This window comes from Staurois parvus, unplaced genomic scaffold (assembly GCF_062004578.1).
Source record: "Staurois parvus isolate SC_StPar_1 unplaced genomic scaffold, SC_StPar_1.0 ptg001071l, whole genome shotgun sequence".
Lineage (NCBI taxonomy): Eukaryota > Metazoa > Chordata > Amphibia > Anura > Ranidae > Staurois > Staurois parvus.
Window position 1 is genome coordinate 254,468 of NW_028318867.1, and position 17,766 is coordinate 272,233.

General features: G+C 44.5%; 1 protein-coding gene across 1 annotated transcript in view; it reads left to right on the forward strand.

The window, feature by feature from the left end:
* Positions 1-17,766, forward strand: part of MDGA1 (MAM domain containing glycosylphosphatidylinositol anchor 1) — a 245,798-nt gene that overhangs the window by 185,158 nt on the left and 42,874 nt on the right. Inside the window, exons 13-14 of the mRNA XM_089658457.1 lie at positions 2,528-2,705; positions 17,182-17,205. Coding sequence (XP_089514583.1) covers positions 2,528-2,705; positions 17,182-17,205 — 202 coding nt within the window. The remainder of the gene's footprint in view (positions 1-2,527; positions 2,706-17,181; positions 17,206-17,766) is intronic.

Consider the following 17,766-nt stretch of genomic DNA (forward strand, 5'->3'; position numbering starts at 1 on the left):
AATTGTCACAATACACAGCGACAAATGGGCAATTGTTACAACACACGGCAACAAATAGACAATTGTTACAATACACAGCAACAAATAGACAATTGTTACAATACACAGCAACAAATGGGCAATTGTTACAATACACGGCAACAAATGGGCAATTGTTACAACACACAGCAACAAATAGACAATTGTTACAATACACAGCAACAAATGGGCAATTGTTACAACACACAGCAACAAATAGACAATTGTTACAACACACGGCAACAAATGGGCAATTGTTACAATACACTGCAACAAATGGGCAATTGTTACAACACACAGCAACAAATAGACAATTGTTACAACACACAGCAACAAATAGACAATTGTTACAATACACAGCAACAAATGGGCAATTGTTACAACACACAGCAACAAATAGACAATTGTTACAACACACGGCAACAAATGGGCAATTGTTACAATACACGGCAACAAATAGGCAATTGTTACAATACACTGCAACAAATAGGCAATTGTTACAATACACAGCAACAAATGGGCAATTGTTACAATACAAGGGAAACAAGCAATTGTTACAATACACAGCAACAAATGGGCAATTGTTACAATACACAGCAACAAATGGGCAATTATTACAATACACAGCAACAAATGGGCAATTGTTACAATACACAGCAACAAATGGGCAATTGTTACAATACACAGCAACAAATGGGCAATTGTTACAATACAAGGGAAACAAGCAATTGTTACAATACACAGCAACAAATGGGCAATTGTTACAATACACAGCAACAAATAGGCAATTGTTACAATACAAGGGAAACAAATAAGAAACTGCTACAATAGACAAGAACAAATGGGCAATCGTTACAATACAAGGGAAACAAACAAGCAATTGTTACAATACACAGCAACAAATGGGCAATTGTTACAATACAAGGGAAAAAATAGGCAATCATTACAACACACAGCAACAAATGGGCAATCATTACAATACAAGGGAAACAAACATTACAATACACAGTAACAAATGGGAAATCATTACAATACAAGGGAAACAAACATTACAATACACAGTAACAAATGGGAAATCATTACAATACAAGGGAAACAAACAAGCAATTGCTACAACACACAGCAACCAATGGGCAATTATTACAATACAAGAGAAACAAACAATCGTTACAATACACAGCAACAAATGGGCAATTGTTACAGTACACAGCAACAAATGGGCAATTGTTACAATACACAGCAACAAATGGGCAATTGTTACAATACACAGCAACAAATGGGCAATTGTTACAATACAAGGGAAACAAATAATAACTTACTACAATAGACAAAAACAAATGGGCAATCCTTACAATACAAGGGAAACAAACAATTGTTACAATACACAGCAACAAATGTGCAATGGTTACAATACAAGGGAAACAATTAAACAATTGTTACAATAGATGAGAACAAATGTTCAATCATTAGAATACACAGGATACCTACAGGCAATCATGACAACAGGTGGGAGGCAAACAGGCAATTGTGACAATACAAAGGTAGCAAATGCACATTCATTACAATATATAGGAAACTAACAGGCAATTGTTACAATGCAGGGGCAACAAATGAGCAGTCATTACAATACAGGGGCAACAAACAGACAATTCTTACAATACAAGGGGCAAAAAATGAGCAATGATGACAGAAAGCAGGGAAACAAACAGGACACTGTTACAGTACATGGGCAACAAAGGGGTAATTGTTACAATATACCAAGTTCTTTTCTATATCTTAAAGTGTTACTAAACCCACAACACAGTGCTTGTTATGCTCACTGTGGAACATAAGGGGTTAATCCTCCGCAGTGTGTAAAAAGGCCGTTTGATCCTGTCTTCTCTGATCCTCCCCTGTCCTTTCCCCAATCCATCTGCTGATAGTACAGAGCCTTGTGGGCAAGCTGAACATGCTCAGTTTGGTGTGTATTGCTAGAGGTTTTTTTTTCTTTGGGAGAGTGTATTTGATTAGCACAGTGTCAATCAGCGCTGTCCAGACAGAGGGTCAAAGGTTTTGCAGTCTCATAGGACAATCAGGGGAGAATGAAAACTCTTCCTACAAGCTTTAACCAGTGCTCCGCTGGACACTGAAAGAAGTCACAAGACTGTTACATACTGCTGACGAGAAAAGGTATTTAGCAGTATATATTTAAGGGGTGGTACTGGGAAGTGGATAGGAGGTGGGACCAAGAGACGGTGTTCGGAGGTGGGAAGGGGGCGGAGACAAAGTTTGACTAGGAAGTGTGGAGTTCCTGCAGCTATTCTGAGAAAAAAAGCCCAGCTCACAGGAGCCAATTAAATGCAACGTAATCCTTAAAAAAACACCACAAACTACTTTAATCTCACGTTCCTCATTGAATTAATGTGTATCTATAACCAAAACATTTTTTTTTTAATTTACCAAAAAATGTACCGATTACATTGTGGTGTCCTTGGCTGTAAATAAACGGTCACATTTCGTCTGATTTCAGGCAAGCATGAAGGGTACAAGCACTGCAATCGTGGAGGCGAAGGATATGAGGAAGGGAGTCCTCCAGAGGCACCGGCTCACCGATCTCAAGATTCCCTTGAGTTACGAGATCAAGGTTACACCAATGACCGCCTTCGGACTTGGAGACCCCGCTACACGCATCATCCGGTACACAGAGCGTAGGTACCCTATTGCCACTCCATACAGTTGTCGTGTTGTCGTACATATTATGGCTTTTACCTTTCTTTATGCTGAATTTTCTTTTCTCATATACGAGAAGCTGTTAGCAACCTTCGTAGGCCTTCGGTACCCCAGTATGGTAATGAAAGTCTGCGTAAATGTTAAGGGGACACATCACACAAAACCAATTGGCCATTACCCCAATCTTTGGAGAACAATCCAACCGCGTTACATTGTCAACACTTTCACGGTATTCTAATGGTTGGGGCCAAATATCCCACCTGGCCAAGTGACTATTTTAGTTTTTTAATTGATCCTTTTGGATACCCCTTGGATGGTAGGCCCGGGCTATACTCTCGGCTATGACTTCAGATTGAGATTAAACTTAACCTCCGATCATTGTCATTCAACTGTCAAATGGCACAGCCTCTACTGCCCAGGTGATAGGTGAATGAGAGGGCGTGGTCATTAGCCTAGGATCCAAGGGGCTCTACAGAGGTAAATGAGGGGACTTGGTCATTAGCCTAGGATCGAAGGTGCTCTACAGAGGTGAATGAGGGGACTTGGTCATTAGCCTAGAAACCAAGGGGCTCTATAGAGGTGAATGAGGGGACTTGGTCATTAGCCTAGAAACCAAGGGGCTCTACAGAGGTGAATGAGAGGATGTAGTCATTAGCCTAGGATTCAAGGGGCTCTACAGAGGTGAATGAGGGGACTTGGTCATTAGCCTAGAAACCAAGGGGCTCTATAGAGGTGAATGAGGGGACTTGGTCATTAGCCTAGAAACCAAGGGGCTCTACAGAGGTGAATGAGAGGATGTGGTCATTAGCCTAGGATCCAAGGGGCTCTACAGAGGTGATTGAGAGGATGTGGTCATTAGCCTAGGATCCAAGGGGCTCTACAGAGGTGAATGAGTGGATGTGGTCATTAGCCTAGGATCCAAGGGGCTCTACAGAGGTGAATGAGAGGATGTGGTCATTAGCCTAGGATCTAAAGGGCTCTACAGAAATTAATGAGAGGACATGGTCATTAGACTAGGATCTAAAGGGCTCTACAGAAATGAATGAGAGGACATGGTCATTAGCCTAGGATCCAAGGGGCTCTACAGAGGTGAATGAGAGGACATGGTCATTAGTCTAGGATCCAAGGAGTTCAAAACAGGTGAATGCGAGGATGTGGTCATTAGCCTAGGATCCTTGGGGGTCTACAGAAGTGAATGGGAGGATGTTGTCATTAGCCTAGGATCCTTGGGGGTCTACAGAAGTGAATGAGAGGACGTGGTCATTAGTCTAGGATCCAAGGAGTTCAAAACAGGTGAATGCGAGGATGTGGTCATTAGCCTAGGATCCTTGGGGGTCTACAGAAGTGAATGGGAGGATGTGGTCATTAGCCTAGGATCCTTGGGGGTCTACAGAAGTGAATGAGAGGATATGGTCATTAGCCTAGGATCCTTGGGGGTCTACAGAGGTGAATGAGAGGATGTAGTCATTAGCTTAGGATCCACGGGTCTCCATAGAAGTGAATGAGAGGATGTAGTCATTAGCCTAGGATCCAAGGGGCTCCACAGAGGTGAATGAGAGGATGTAGTCATTAGCCTATGATCCAAGGGGCTCTACAGAGGTGAATGAGAGGATGTAGTCATTAGCCTATGATCCAAGGGGCTCTACAGAGGTGAATGAGAGGATGTAGTCATTAGCCTATGATCCAAGGGGCTCCACAGAGGTGAATGAGAGGATGTAGTCATTAGCCTATGATCCAAGGGGCTCTACAGAGGTGAATGAGAGGATGTAGTCATTAGCCTAGGATCCAAGGGGCTCCACAGAAGTGAATGAGGAAGATTAACACAATCACTTCCTAGCACTAAACTATCTTTAAGGCTCATTAAGGGCCAGACCCAGGGCCTTTTTTTTTTTTGGAGTTATAATTTATGTTAAGGCGATGGATAGGTTCACACTGGTAGCAGTCTCTACTGCCCCTCTGAAAAGTGGTCTGCAGTAGATTGCTTTTTCAGAGGTGGTTTGCATGTGTTCAGGAACTGAGACTATGGCCTCCTAAATATCTGGGGTTGTTTTTTTAGTTTTTTTACAGTGGAACGCAATGCAACCATGGGTCAAGAGTGTGGTTGCACTGCAGTCCTATTGGCTTGAATGGGCGTGTTTGGCAAGCGGCACCACATCTTGCTGCATCACAGCCATGGCAGTGTCTACTCACCCAAATGGACATCATGTCCCTTTTGAAGGTAGCTAATCAGGGGGCAGTAAAAACGTGGGTGAACCACATGGTTTGGCTGCCTGTGTGAACGAAGACCAGGGCGGAGTGACCATTTGGAAACTCGGGCACTGCCCGAGGGCCCGGGGTCAATAGGGGGCTCCATGAGATGCCCCTGGTACCTTTTTCATAGGTTTTTTTGAGTTTGGGCAAGGACACGGGGGTCCCACGATCCCCTATTGCCCGGCGGCCCCATGAGTTGTCAGGCCGCCCCTGACGAAGACTTAGAGTTGGGGTAAGAAGGGATTAAGTGTCAAGGTGTGTTTTTGTGTAAATACCCTACGGGGGGAGATTTACTAAAACTGGAGAGTGCAAACTCAGGACAGCTATCTCATGAGGACATTTCCCGTATGTATAGAGGACTAGCCCTTGTAGAACGTAAGATTTTTTGGAACTTGGACCTTCTAAACCCTAAACGAAAACTGCGCTAACATGAGGACGTCACCTAAACATTCCTAACCATACCTACGCCTAATGCTGCAACTTCACTCCATTAACTACTTTACAGATCTAATAACTCAGCCTTGACCCCAATCATGAGTAGAGATGGGCAAGCTCTTAAAAACTCACAAGCCTCTGAAAAATCAGAATTTTCAAACCAGATGTCAATGGGAGTAAAAGATGAGCATGAAAGAACAGCAAATGATGCAAAATTGTGCAAATTGGTTTGGAAAGCTCCTGGCAGCCATGCATGACAAGATGATGGGGATAACAAATGGATAAAATGGGACGCCCTGGGGAGATGACAAAAAAAACAGCAGCAGCTCCTAGCAACCTGAAAGTCCTAGGGTATATTTAGGAAGCAGGGTGGGTCTTGGTGACACTGGCAGTTAAGGAGTGCTTAGGCTTAGGTAAAAGCAGATATAACGTGAAGCTCAATATGGAGTTCAGCTTTAGGATATTAACCATAGCCAGGGTTGCAATTTGAAATCTTTGGGCCCTGTGCAGCCTGCATGACCATGCCCGGGTACTCCTGCTGACCTTGTCGGATCCAGTACAGTACCTGCTTCCTCTAAACACACAGGGCCACCATTAGAAATAATGGGACCCTGTGCAGCCTACTTAACCATGCCCAGGTAACCCTGCTGACCCAATGGGGTCCAGTACAGTTCTTGCCTCCTCAATACAAAGGGACGCCATTAGAAATCATTGTACCCTGTACAGCCTACCTGAGTGCGCTCAGGTAACCCTACTGACCCAATGGGGCCCAGGCCAAAGCCTGCCTCCTCTGTACACAGGGCCAATATTAGAAATTGTAGGACCCTTGTGTAGCCTCCTTACATAGGGCCATCATTAGAAATCATGAATCCCTGTGCAGCCTACCTGGCCAAGCCCAGGTAACCCTACTGACCCAATGGGGCCCAGTACAGTTCTTGCTGTGCCTCCTCCTTACAAAGGGCCATCATTAGAAATCATGGTACCCTGTACAGCCTACCTGAGTGCGCTCAGGTAACCCTACTGACCCAATGGGGCACAGGCCAAAGCCTGCTTCCTCTGTACACAGGGCCAATATTAGAAATTGTAGGACCCTTGTGCAGCCTCCTCCTTACACAGGGCCACCATTAGAAATCATGAGTCCCTGTGCAGCCTACCTGGCCAAACCCAGGTAACCCTACTGACCCAATGGGGCCCAGTACAGTTCTGGTCTCCTCCATACAAAGGGCCGCCATTAGAAATCATGGTACCCTGTACAGCCTAACTGAGTATACCCAGGTAACCCTACTGACCCAATGGGGCCAAAGACAAAGCCTGCCTCCTCTGTACACAGGACCAACATTAGAAATCTTGGGACCCTGTAGAGCCTACCTAAGTACACCCAGGTAACCCTACTAATCCAATGGGGCCCAGGACAAAGCCTGCCTCCTTTTTACACACAGGGCCACCATTAGAAATCATAGGACCCTGTGCAGCGTACCTGACTGTGGCCAGGTAACGCTACTGACCCAATGGAGCCAAGTACAATGCCCGCCTCCTCCATTTAAAGGGCCACCATTAGAAATCATGGGACCCGGTGCAGCCTGACCATGCCAAAGTAACCCTGCTGACCCAATGGGGCCCAGGACTGTAGATTGTACAGGGCCATGTAACAAATCATGTAACCACTGTACAATCTATATGACCTTCGCTGATGGGGGTTTAAGGCAGTCCTCTTGTACCAGGCCCGAGGGTTCATAAGGTCAGCAGGAAGGACCGCTTGTGCCCCCATATCTGCACCCCTGACCATAGCACCAACCCTAGACCTATTTAAGTGTTATAACATTTACAAATTCAGTACTAGGCGAGGAGCCTTAAATCAACTAACTACAATTAGACTCAAACACAGTACAATATTTATGAGAAAATGCCTGGACAAACTTGAACCATAATGTAACAACGACAACATTGCCGAAATAAAATGAACTAAATACCAGTAGATTAAAAAATATATATTTTCACTGGAAGCAGCAGAGGAATAGAGGGACGAGTAACAAAGAGCGCTCGGGATCACAGCACTGCTCCGTCCTCACGTTGGCCTGACACTGGGGAGGTCATCTTCGGGGTCTTGGCTTGGTTCTGGTGTTAATTGCTGGGCCTGGGCTTGCGGTCCCCTTATCTCTAGGTCAACATGTCAGATCCTATAACAAACCAGTGACTGACATGGAGAGACCGCAGTCTAATGTTTTCTCCACTTTGCTGCTCCTTTTCCGACCCGTTTCCCATCGATGTCTCCTGTGAGGGGACTCGGCTTGGCGGATGGCCGCTGAACAGTGACGCATAATGCCTAAGAAAGGGAGAGAGAGAGAGAGAGAGAGAGATGGCCCCACAGCCCACGTTATAATACCTCTGAATCATCGTGCTGAATAATTTATATCTCTCAATTAACCCCTATCAGCCCAGAACACACATGTGAAGGGCTTATCTGCAGCATTGGCTAGCCCAGGTGGTTATTTTACAGAAGGAAGAAAAAAATATATATATATGTATAGGTGTGTGTATATATATATATATATATATATATATATATATATATATATATATACATATACACATAGTGTGTATATGTATGTGTGTGTATGTGTATATATATATATATATATATATATATATATATATATATATATATATATATATAGACACACACATATACATACATACATACACATATATATATACACACCTATACACATACATACATACATACATGCGCACACACACATACATATATACACACATATACATATATATATATACACATATACACATGCATACATGCACACACACATACATATATACACATATATATATATGCACACAGTAGACACCGACTACATAAAGAAATGTGTCTCCACTAAGAGAAAAGTGTTATGATGGAAATAAAATATTTAATAATTCTTTGACCAAAGCAAGGGCTCCGTTTATATGACCAGGCTGGCTTTGATCACCGGAGGAGCTTACACTCTAATGTCCCCACCAGGGGCGGACTGACAACTCATGGGTTCCCCCGGGCAATAGGGGATCATGGGGCCCCATGTGTCCTTGCCCGAACTCAAAAAAGCCTATGAAAAAGGTACCAGGGGCATCTCATGGGGCCCCCTACTGACCCCACGCCCTCGGGCAGTGCCCGAGTTTCCAAATGGTCAGTCCGCCCCTGGTCCCCACCACAGTCATACACTACCAGGGGCGGACTGACCATTCGGAAACTCGGGCACTGCCCGAGGGCCCGGGGTCAGTAAGGGGCCCCATGAGATGCCCCTGGTACCTTTCATAGGCTTTTTTGGGTGTGGTTTGAGTGTGGGCGAGGACACAGGGGCCCCATGATCCCCTATTGCCCGGGGGCCCCATGATCCCCTATTGCCCGGGGGCCCCATGAGTTGTCAGTCCGCCCCTGCACACTACTATGATTATTATTATACATTTCTAATAGTGCTGACATATACTGCAGCGCTGTACAGAGAACACTGGCCAGTCACACCAGTCTTTGCACCAGAGGTCTCTAAAATTACTGCCCTGTGCATAAGAAAAAAAAAAAATCAACAGTTAAAATGAAGTAAAAAATCATACCAAATGTATAAGAATGAAAATGTATGTGAAAAATCCAACAGCTGCACTCACTGTGTTTTCCTACCACAACACAAACTAGATAAATCTATTAAATGTGTTGCACTGTTGAAAAATCATATATATATATATATACCACCCCTGAATCAAATAAAATGCTTGTATAAATAATAAGGAATAATAATAAATTCATATCATTTCAAAAGTGACAAACACAATCCAATAAAGTGCCAAAACAAACATGAATCATGACAATAATGAGAAATAAATGAATAAAAATAAATAGATAAAAAATAATATGTGGGTAATGCAATAAATATATGTTTTAAAGTCTAATCACCGAGAGGTGAACACAATCCGTGCTCAGTCCGTGCAACTAATCGCAAAAAGTGACTTGAAATCTTCACCGCCATACGTGCCGCCCACATAATTATAGGGCTCCTACCCAGGGGCGGACTGACCATTTGGAAACTTGGGCACTGCCCGGGGGCAGTAGGGGGCCCCATGAGATGCCCCTGGTACCTTTTTTATAGGCTTTTTTGAGTTTGGGCAAGGACACAGGGGCCCCATGATCCCCTATTGCCCGGGGGCCCCATGAGTTGTCAGTCCGCCCCTGCTCCTACCAGAACCAAAGACCTTACAACCAAGGTCTAACAGCACTTAATGAAAAAAACAATCCAGGATGGATGAATCAAACCCTGTACATCCAGCGGCAACCAATCTCTACTGCGGGTGCTTTGTGCCCCATTCATAGCTCCGCCGTCAGATATCATCCAAGTTGGTATACAACAGTCACTAGCAGGGGCGGACTGACCATTTGGAAACTCGGGCACTGCCCGAGGGCCCGGAGTCAGTAGGGGGCCCCATGAGATGCCCCTGGTACCTTTTTCATAGGCTTTTTTGAGTTTGGGCAAGGACACAGGGGCCCCATGATCCCCTATTGCCTGGGGGCCCCATGAGTTGTCAGTCCGCCCCTGGTCACGAGATCCGCATGAAACAAGGAGAGGAATTGATCATGGTACAGTATGCACAATAAATTTATTAATAAAACCAAAGAAGTATACTCACAAACATTAAAATTCAAGAAGCATGCCAAATACAAAGCTTCCTGTGACCCAGTGGGCATGATGACGTCACCGCTTTGGGTGGAGACTTAGGGGTGACATCATCATGCCCGTCAAGGTGCAGAATGCTTTGTTTTTGGCATGCTTCTTGAATTTTAATGTTTGCGAGTATACTTCTTCATAAGGTATCGGCACCTATAAAATCCCAACTCTTTAAGTTTTCTTTTGAAGGGTCTTGGGGAGAAATGAAGACAGGACCCCTGCACTGCAAGGCCATCGTGATCACCCTGGTGTCATCATTGTGCCTGCCTCACCTGCCATTCATTAGGATTGTGAATATAATTGAAGTTGATGAGAAACGGCCTTCAGCCAGTGGAGTGTTTTACAATACATGAGGGAGGTCCGGTAGTAAGAGGAAAGAAAAAGAAATGAGTGGAGGGCCGGCATGACAGGGGTTAAAGGGGTGGAGAGAGGAGAGTCATCCAAGTTGGCAAGAAACAGGACGGGGAGTGCTAAGTGGTTAAGATAGGTTTGTTCTGATGGTGGTATCTGCAGAGGTTGTCTCTGAGTCGGTGGTGTTGCTGCTGGGGGTGGTTTGGTAAGGGGATTGACAGGGAGGTGCAAAATCCTCATAGGTTACTGTGGGCACAAATGGTACTTTGTAGGGACCCGTCTGAGGTACGGCTCCCAGATTTTTTCTGATGGTGGTATCTGCGGTGGTTGTCTCTGAGTTGGTTGTGTTGCGGCTGGGGGTGGTTTGGATGGGGGATTAACAGGGAGGTGCAAAGTCTTTGTAGGTTACTGTGGGCACAAGAAGGTACTTTGTAGGGACCCGTCTGAGGTACGGCTCCCAGATTTTTTCGGATGGTGGTATCTGCGGTGGTTGTCTCTGAGTCGGTGGTGTTGCAGCTGGGGGTGGTTTGGACGGGGGATTGACAGGGAGGTGCAAAGTCCTCGTAGGTTACTGTGGGCACAAGAAGGTACATGGAAGGGACCCGTCTGAGGTACGGCTCCCAGTTTTGTTCTGATGGTGGTATCTGCAGTGGTTGTCTTCAAGGTGGTGGTGTTGCGGCTGGGGGTGGTTTGGACGGGGGATTAACAGGGAGGTGCAAAGTCCTCGTAGGTTACTGTGGGCACAAGAAGGTACATGGAAGGGACCCGTCTGAGGTACGGCTCCCAGTTTTGTTCTGATGGTGGTATCTGCAGTGGTTGTCTTCAAGGTGGTGGTGTTGCGGCTGGGGGTGGTTTGGACGGGGGATTAACAGGGAAGTGCAAAGTCCTCGTAGGTTACTGTGGGCACAAGAAGGTACATGGAAGGGACCCGTCTGAGGTACGGCTCCCAGTTTTGTTCTGATGGTGGTATCTGCAGTGGTTGTCTTAAAGGTGGTGGTGTTGCGGCTGGGGGTGGTTTGGACGGGGGATTAACAGGGAAGTGCAAAGTCCTCGTAGGTTACTGTGGGCACAAGAAGGTACATGGAAGGGACCCGTCTGAGGTACGGCTCCCAGTTTTGTTCTGATGGTGGTATCTGCAGTGGTTGTCTTCAAGGTGGTGGTGTTGCGGCTGGAGGCCTATTTAAGGTAGTATGCAGGTAGTTTCGTTTATTGATGCCCACTGGGACCTGGAAGCTTCAGTTATACTGTGTTTACATTATTTACAAATGATATTTATTGTTGTCGTTATAAAAGGCTGTTCTAGCCGTTAACTCCAGCTTGTTGTCCAAGTGGTTAATTAATAGGGGAGGAGGTAATGGTCAAAGGGAAAGGGGGACAAGCCACCTATAGTCCCCTGGTCATGTTTATACAGGCGTACCTCGGTTTAGGACTTTTTTTCGCAATACGAACGGATTAATTGGTTTTCAGTACATTTACAAATTGTTTTTTAATCATGTCCTTGTACAGTATTTATGCCTTTAACCTCTTCCATACCGGGCACTTTTACCCCCTTCCTGCCCAGGCTAATGTTCAGGTTTTAGCGCTCTCACACTTTGAATGACAATTGCGCGGTCATACAACACTGTACCCAAACTAAAATTTAATCATTTTCTTAACACAACTAGAGCTTTCTTTTGGTGGTATTTAATCACCGCTGGGGTTTTTATTTTTTGCTAACATTAACATAAAAAGACCAAACAGTTTGAAAAAATAAAACCACGTTTTTCTTTGTTTCTGTTATAAAAGTTTGCAAATAAATAATTGTTCTTCATAAATTTAGGCCGAGATGTATTCTGCTACATGTCTTTGGTGAAAATAAACCAAATTAGGATGTATTATTTAGTTTGTAGGAAAGTTATAGAGTTCACAAACTATGGTATAGATCTGAGTATTGATCAATCCTGAAGTACTGACAGCCAATCTAATTTCTTGAGGTCCAAGAATGTCAGAATAGTACAGATATCCCCCAAATGTCAGAACGGTACAGATATCCCCCAAATGTCAGAACGGTACAGATATCCCCCAAATGTCAGGACGGTACAGATATCCCCCAAATGTCAGGACAGTACAGATATCCCCCAAATGTCAGGACAGTACAGATATCCCCCAAATGTCAGAACGGAACAGATATCCCCCAAATGTCAGGACAGTACAGATATCCCCCAAATATCAGGACAGTACAGATATCCCCCAAATGTCAGGACAGTACAGATATCCCCCAAATGTCAGGACAGTACAGATATCCCCCAAATGTCAGGACAGTACAGATATCCCCCAAATGTCAGGACAGTACAGATATCCCCCAAATGTCAGAACGGTACAGATATCCCCCAAATGTCAGGACAGTACAGATATCCCCCAAATGTCAGGACAGGACAGATATCCCCCAAATGTCAGGACGGTACAGATATCCCCCAAATGTCAAAACGGTACAGATATCCCCCAAATGTCAGGACGGTACAGATATCCCCCAAATGTCAGAACAGTACAGATATCCCCCAAATGTCAGAACAGTACAGATATCCCCCAAATATCAGGACAGTACAGATATCCCCCAAATGTCAGGACAGTACAGATATCCCCCAAATGTCAGGACGGTACAGATATCCCCCAAATGTCAGAACAGTTTTTTTTTCGTGCTTAGCTGTGATTTGGTCACGGCTAATCACATGGCACAGCTGGTCTGTGATCGGCCCAGCTTGTGCATGTGATCGCTGTGACCATTCACAGCTAGACACACTTGTATACAATGGATGGCATGAAAAGAAGCCATTCATTGTATACAACTGTCATGTGACCTGCTGTGATTGGTCACAGCAGGTCACATGGTACTGGCAACGGGGCCGGTACACAGATCTGTCATCGGCCATGTCCGAGGTACACGGCCGGTGACAGATCACGCTGCAGCGTGGCCCTGCGGGCATGCGCAATGCACGTTCCTGAAAAGACGCCATATGGTGTCCTCCCGAAGGGAAGAGCAGTTCGCCCGGCATCCATCTGGCTATAGGCCGGGTGGCTACTGGTTAAAGTGCACTTTATAAAGAGTTTTGAACAGATAAAAGACTTTTTTTTTACTTTTTTCTGACCTCCGGAACAGATTAATTGGTTTTCAGTGCATTCCTATGGGAAACCATGTTTCGGTTTGTGAATTTTTCTCAATACGAAAAGTCCCGCAGAACTAATTACATTCGTAAACCGAAGTACGCCTGTATATTCGATTGTGGCTTGCTTGGTAAAAGTCTAATTTAAAGGTCTGCACACCTTTGTTTTACAAGTATCCCTTGGTGGGATCCTGCAGCCTGTTCCCTACCCAGCCCTGCGCGGTATAGTGGCGAGGGAGCCTAGCCCGCCATTGTTCGCAGTGCGCTCCATGTTAATGCGGATTTATGGCCTGCGTTACCCTTCCAAGGAGAGACTGAAATCTCCTCTCTCAGCACCAGGCTGGCCAAGGCCTCTTTGTTTCTTATCACAGGACAATAAAATCCTTTTATGCCATTTATATTGCTGAGGCTTTGCAGTCCGCTGTTAGTTTTAGCTCTTTCCTTCGTGATGCTTGGCCTGCAGTCCCGGCACTTTATTGTCCCCACCGTGACCCCACAGGGGTTAGTGCAGGACAGAGGAATTTGGGATAAAGGCCATGCCAGAAGGGCAAGTCCTTCTCTATATTATTTATTTCAGGTACTTATATAGTGCTGTCAATTTACGCAGCGCTTTACATATATATTGTACATTCACATCAGTCCCCGCCCCCGAGGAGCGTACAATCTAAGGTCCCTAACTCTCATTCATACATACACATACTAGGGACAATTTAGACAGGAGCCAATTCACCTAACAGCATGTCTTTGGAGTGTGGGAGGAAAACAGAGGAAACCCATGCTGGCACAGGGAGAACATGCAAACTCCAGGCAGGAGGTGCCGTGGCTGGGATTCGAACCAACGACCCGAGTACTGCCAGGCGGAAGTGCTAACCATTTAGTCACTGAGCTGCCCATATAAATCTCTAACTAGTGATTGAATTGCTATAGTTGCTGATGATTCTCGTTGCTAACGTGATTTGTTGCTGCTATGGTTTAAAACTTGTCTGCCTGGGCGGTTTTTTGATTTTTCACACGCACGTGCAATTTTTGTTAGAAATATTATTATTATACAGGATTTATATTATTATTATTATTATTATTCAGGATTTATATTATTATTATTATTATTATAATACAGGATTTATATTATTATTATTATTACACAGGATTTATATTATTATTATACAGGATTTATATTATTATTATTATTATACAGGATTTATATTATTATTATTATTATTATTCAGGATTTATATTATTATTATTATTATTATAATACAGGATTTATATTATTATTATTATTATACAGGATTTATATTATTATTATACAGGATTTATATTATTATTATTATTATTATACAGGATTTATATTATTATTATTATACAGGATTTATGGCGCCGACGGTTACCTCAGCGCTTTACAATATAACAGGAGACAATACAGCAACAATACAGTTCAATACAAGAGGGATAGGAGGGCCCTGATCCTGGGAGCTTACAATCTAGGAAATACTTTTAAACCCTCAAACAATTACATATTCTCTGAAGGCAAAGGCCCAGGAGAATAAAATGGTGGCTGTTTATTTATTTCAGATGCCATCAATTTACGCAGCACTTTACATAAATATATTTTACATTTACATCAGTCCCTAAAGCTCAAGGGGCGTACAATCTAAGGTCCCTAACTCACAGTCATACATACACATACTAATTAGATTGTACGCCCCTTGAGGGTTAGGGACAGGGGCGGACTGACCATTTGGGAACTCGGGCACTGCCCGAGGGCCTGGGGTCAGTAGGGGGCCCCATAAGATTCCCCTGGTACATTTCATAAGCTTTTTTGGGTGTGGTTTAAGTGTGGGCGAGGACACAGGGGCCCCATGATCCCCTATTGCCCGGGGGCTCCATGAGGTGTCAGTCCACCCCTGGTTAGGGACTGATGTGAATGTACAATAACTATACTGTATATGTAAAGCGCTGCATAAATTGACAAATGTGAACAAATCTAAACAATCCATTCAATTAGTATCAAATCAGACAGATCCTTGTACTGCATGGTTGATAGTAGATCTCGGACATCGGAGACTCTGATGTATAGGGGGAACTTTGAGGTGATGGGAGACTCTGACACAATGGGGGCCTCTGATTTTACAAGAAGCCTCTGACGTGACAGGGGCCTTTGACATGATGGGGGGCCTCTAATGTGAGGAGAGATCCTCTGATGTGAAGGGTGGGCTGTGATGTGATGGGGCCCTCTGATGTGAAGGGTGGGCTGTGATGTGATGGGGCCCTCTGATGTGAAGGGTGGGCTGTGATGTGATGGGACCCTCTGATGTGAAGGGTGGGCTGTGATGTGATGGGGCCCTCTGATGTGAAGGGTGGGCTGTGATGTGATGGGGCCCTCTGATGTGAAGGGTGGGCTGTGATGGGACCCTCTGATGTGAAGGGTGGGCTGCGATGTGATGGGGCCCTCTGATGTGAAGGGTGGGCTGTGATGTGATGGGGCCCTCTGATGTGAAGGGTGGGCTGTGATGTGATGGGACCCTCTGATGTGAAGGGTGGGCTGTGATGTGATGGGGCCCTCTGATGTGAAGGGTGGGCTGTGATGTGATGGGGCCCTCTGATGTGAAGGGTGGGCTGTGATGGGACCCTCTGATGTGAAGGGTGGGCTGCGATGTGATGGGGCCCTCTGATGTGAAGGGTGGGCTGTGATGTGATGGGGCCCTCTGATGTGAAGGGTGGGCTCTGATGTTATGGGATGATTTCTGATGGGAATTGTCCCAGGCTCAGGTTTCCCATTGATAAATAAAATTTACCTTTTTCATAGTTTTAGACTGGGGTGCCCCCAGATTTGTCATACTTATAGGGGTGGTGTGACTGTAAAAACATTGAGAAACGCTGGCATAGTGCATAGGAAGCCTAAGTGTTAGATGTAACAATTGGTACTTGTACCACAGACAGACCCTCCGACACACAGATATATATGAAGAGGCACATTGCCTGCACTGTTCCTGTAGAGAGCATCCCCCCCCCCTATGTGTATGAAGGGTCACATGATCTCTACTGTCACCGTAGACAGTCCACCATGATGCACAGGTATATATGTGGTGTCATATGACCCGCATCGCTATTATAAACAGCCCCTCTGACACCGACGTGTTACCTGTATCCCCACCTCAATAACAGAAATGGGACTTCTAACCATTATTGAGAAAGAGATAAGAAGACCGGTATTTTAAATACCTTAGATGGACTTGGCATTGGTGGGGGGGTGTATGGGGTAGAGATTGGACAAATCAAGTGCTGAATGAGATACACTCTCTACAAATGTATGATGTACTCAATACAAAATATAATATATACTGTATATGCAACACAGACAAGTCACAATCAGGAAATATTTGAATGTTTTGTTTTTGTCTGTAAATCTGTATAATCTATACTGTTATTTGAAAACAAATTCTCTGATATGAAACACGTTGTAAATAAATTATTCTCTATTATCATCAATATTATTTTTACAGTCAATATTTTTTTCTTTAGCTCTATAGCGTAAAACAAATACTAAAATCGTATATCATATTATCTTCCAGCTATCAATTATCCAAGCCCTAATGGTGAGTACTGCACTAGTGCCAACCATCACCTCCAGTCACTGCCATCTCCATTCTCCAAAATATTTAGAGACCCAACTGCCAGCACCCCAACACCTTCATCCTCTGCCATCTGTATTCCATTCTCTGTCTAATGGAATCTACTCCTTTCATATTTAGTCAATGCCATCACCTCCATCCTCTGCCATCTTCCTTCCATTTGTTGCTTCCATCCACTATCACCATACTGTATCTAATGCATGAAACTTTAATCACCTCCATCCACTGCCATCTCCCTTCCATACTGTATCTAGTGTACCCAGCAATCATCACCTCCATCCACTGCCATCTCCCTTCCATACTGTATCTAGTGTACCCAGCAATCATCACCTCCATCCACTGCCATCTCCCTTCTATCTATTATACCCAACTGCCATCACCTCCATTTATTGCCATCTCCCTTCCCACCTGCATCTAGTGTACCCAACTACCATCACCTCCATCCACTGCTATCCTCTTCCATATTGTATCTATTATACCCAACTGCCATCACCTCTATTTATTGCCATCTCCCTTCCCACCTGC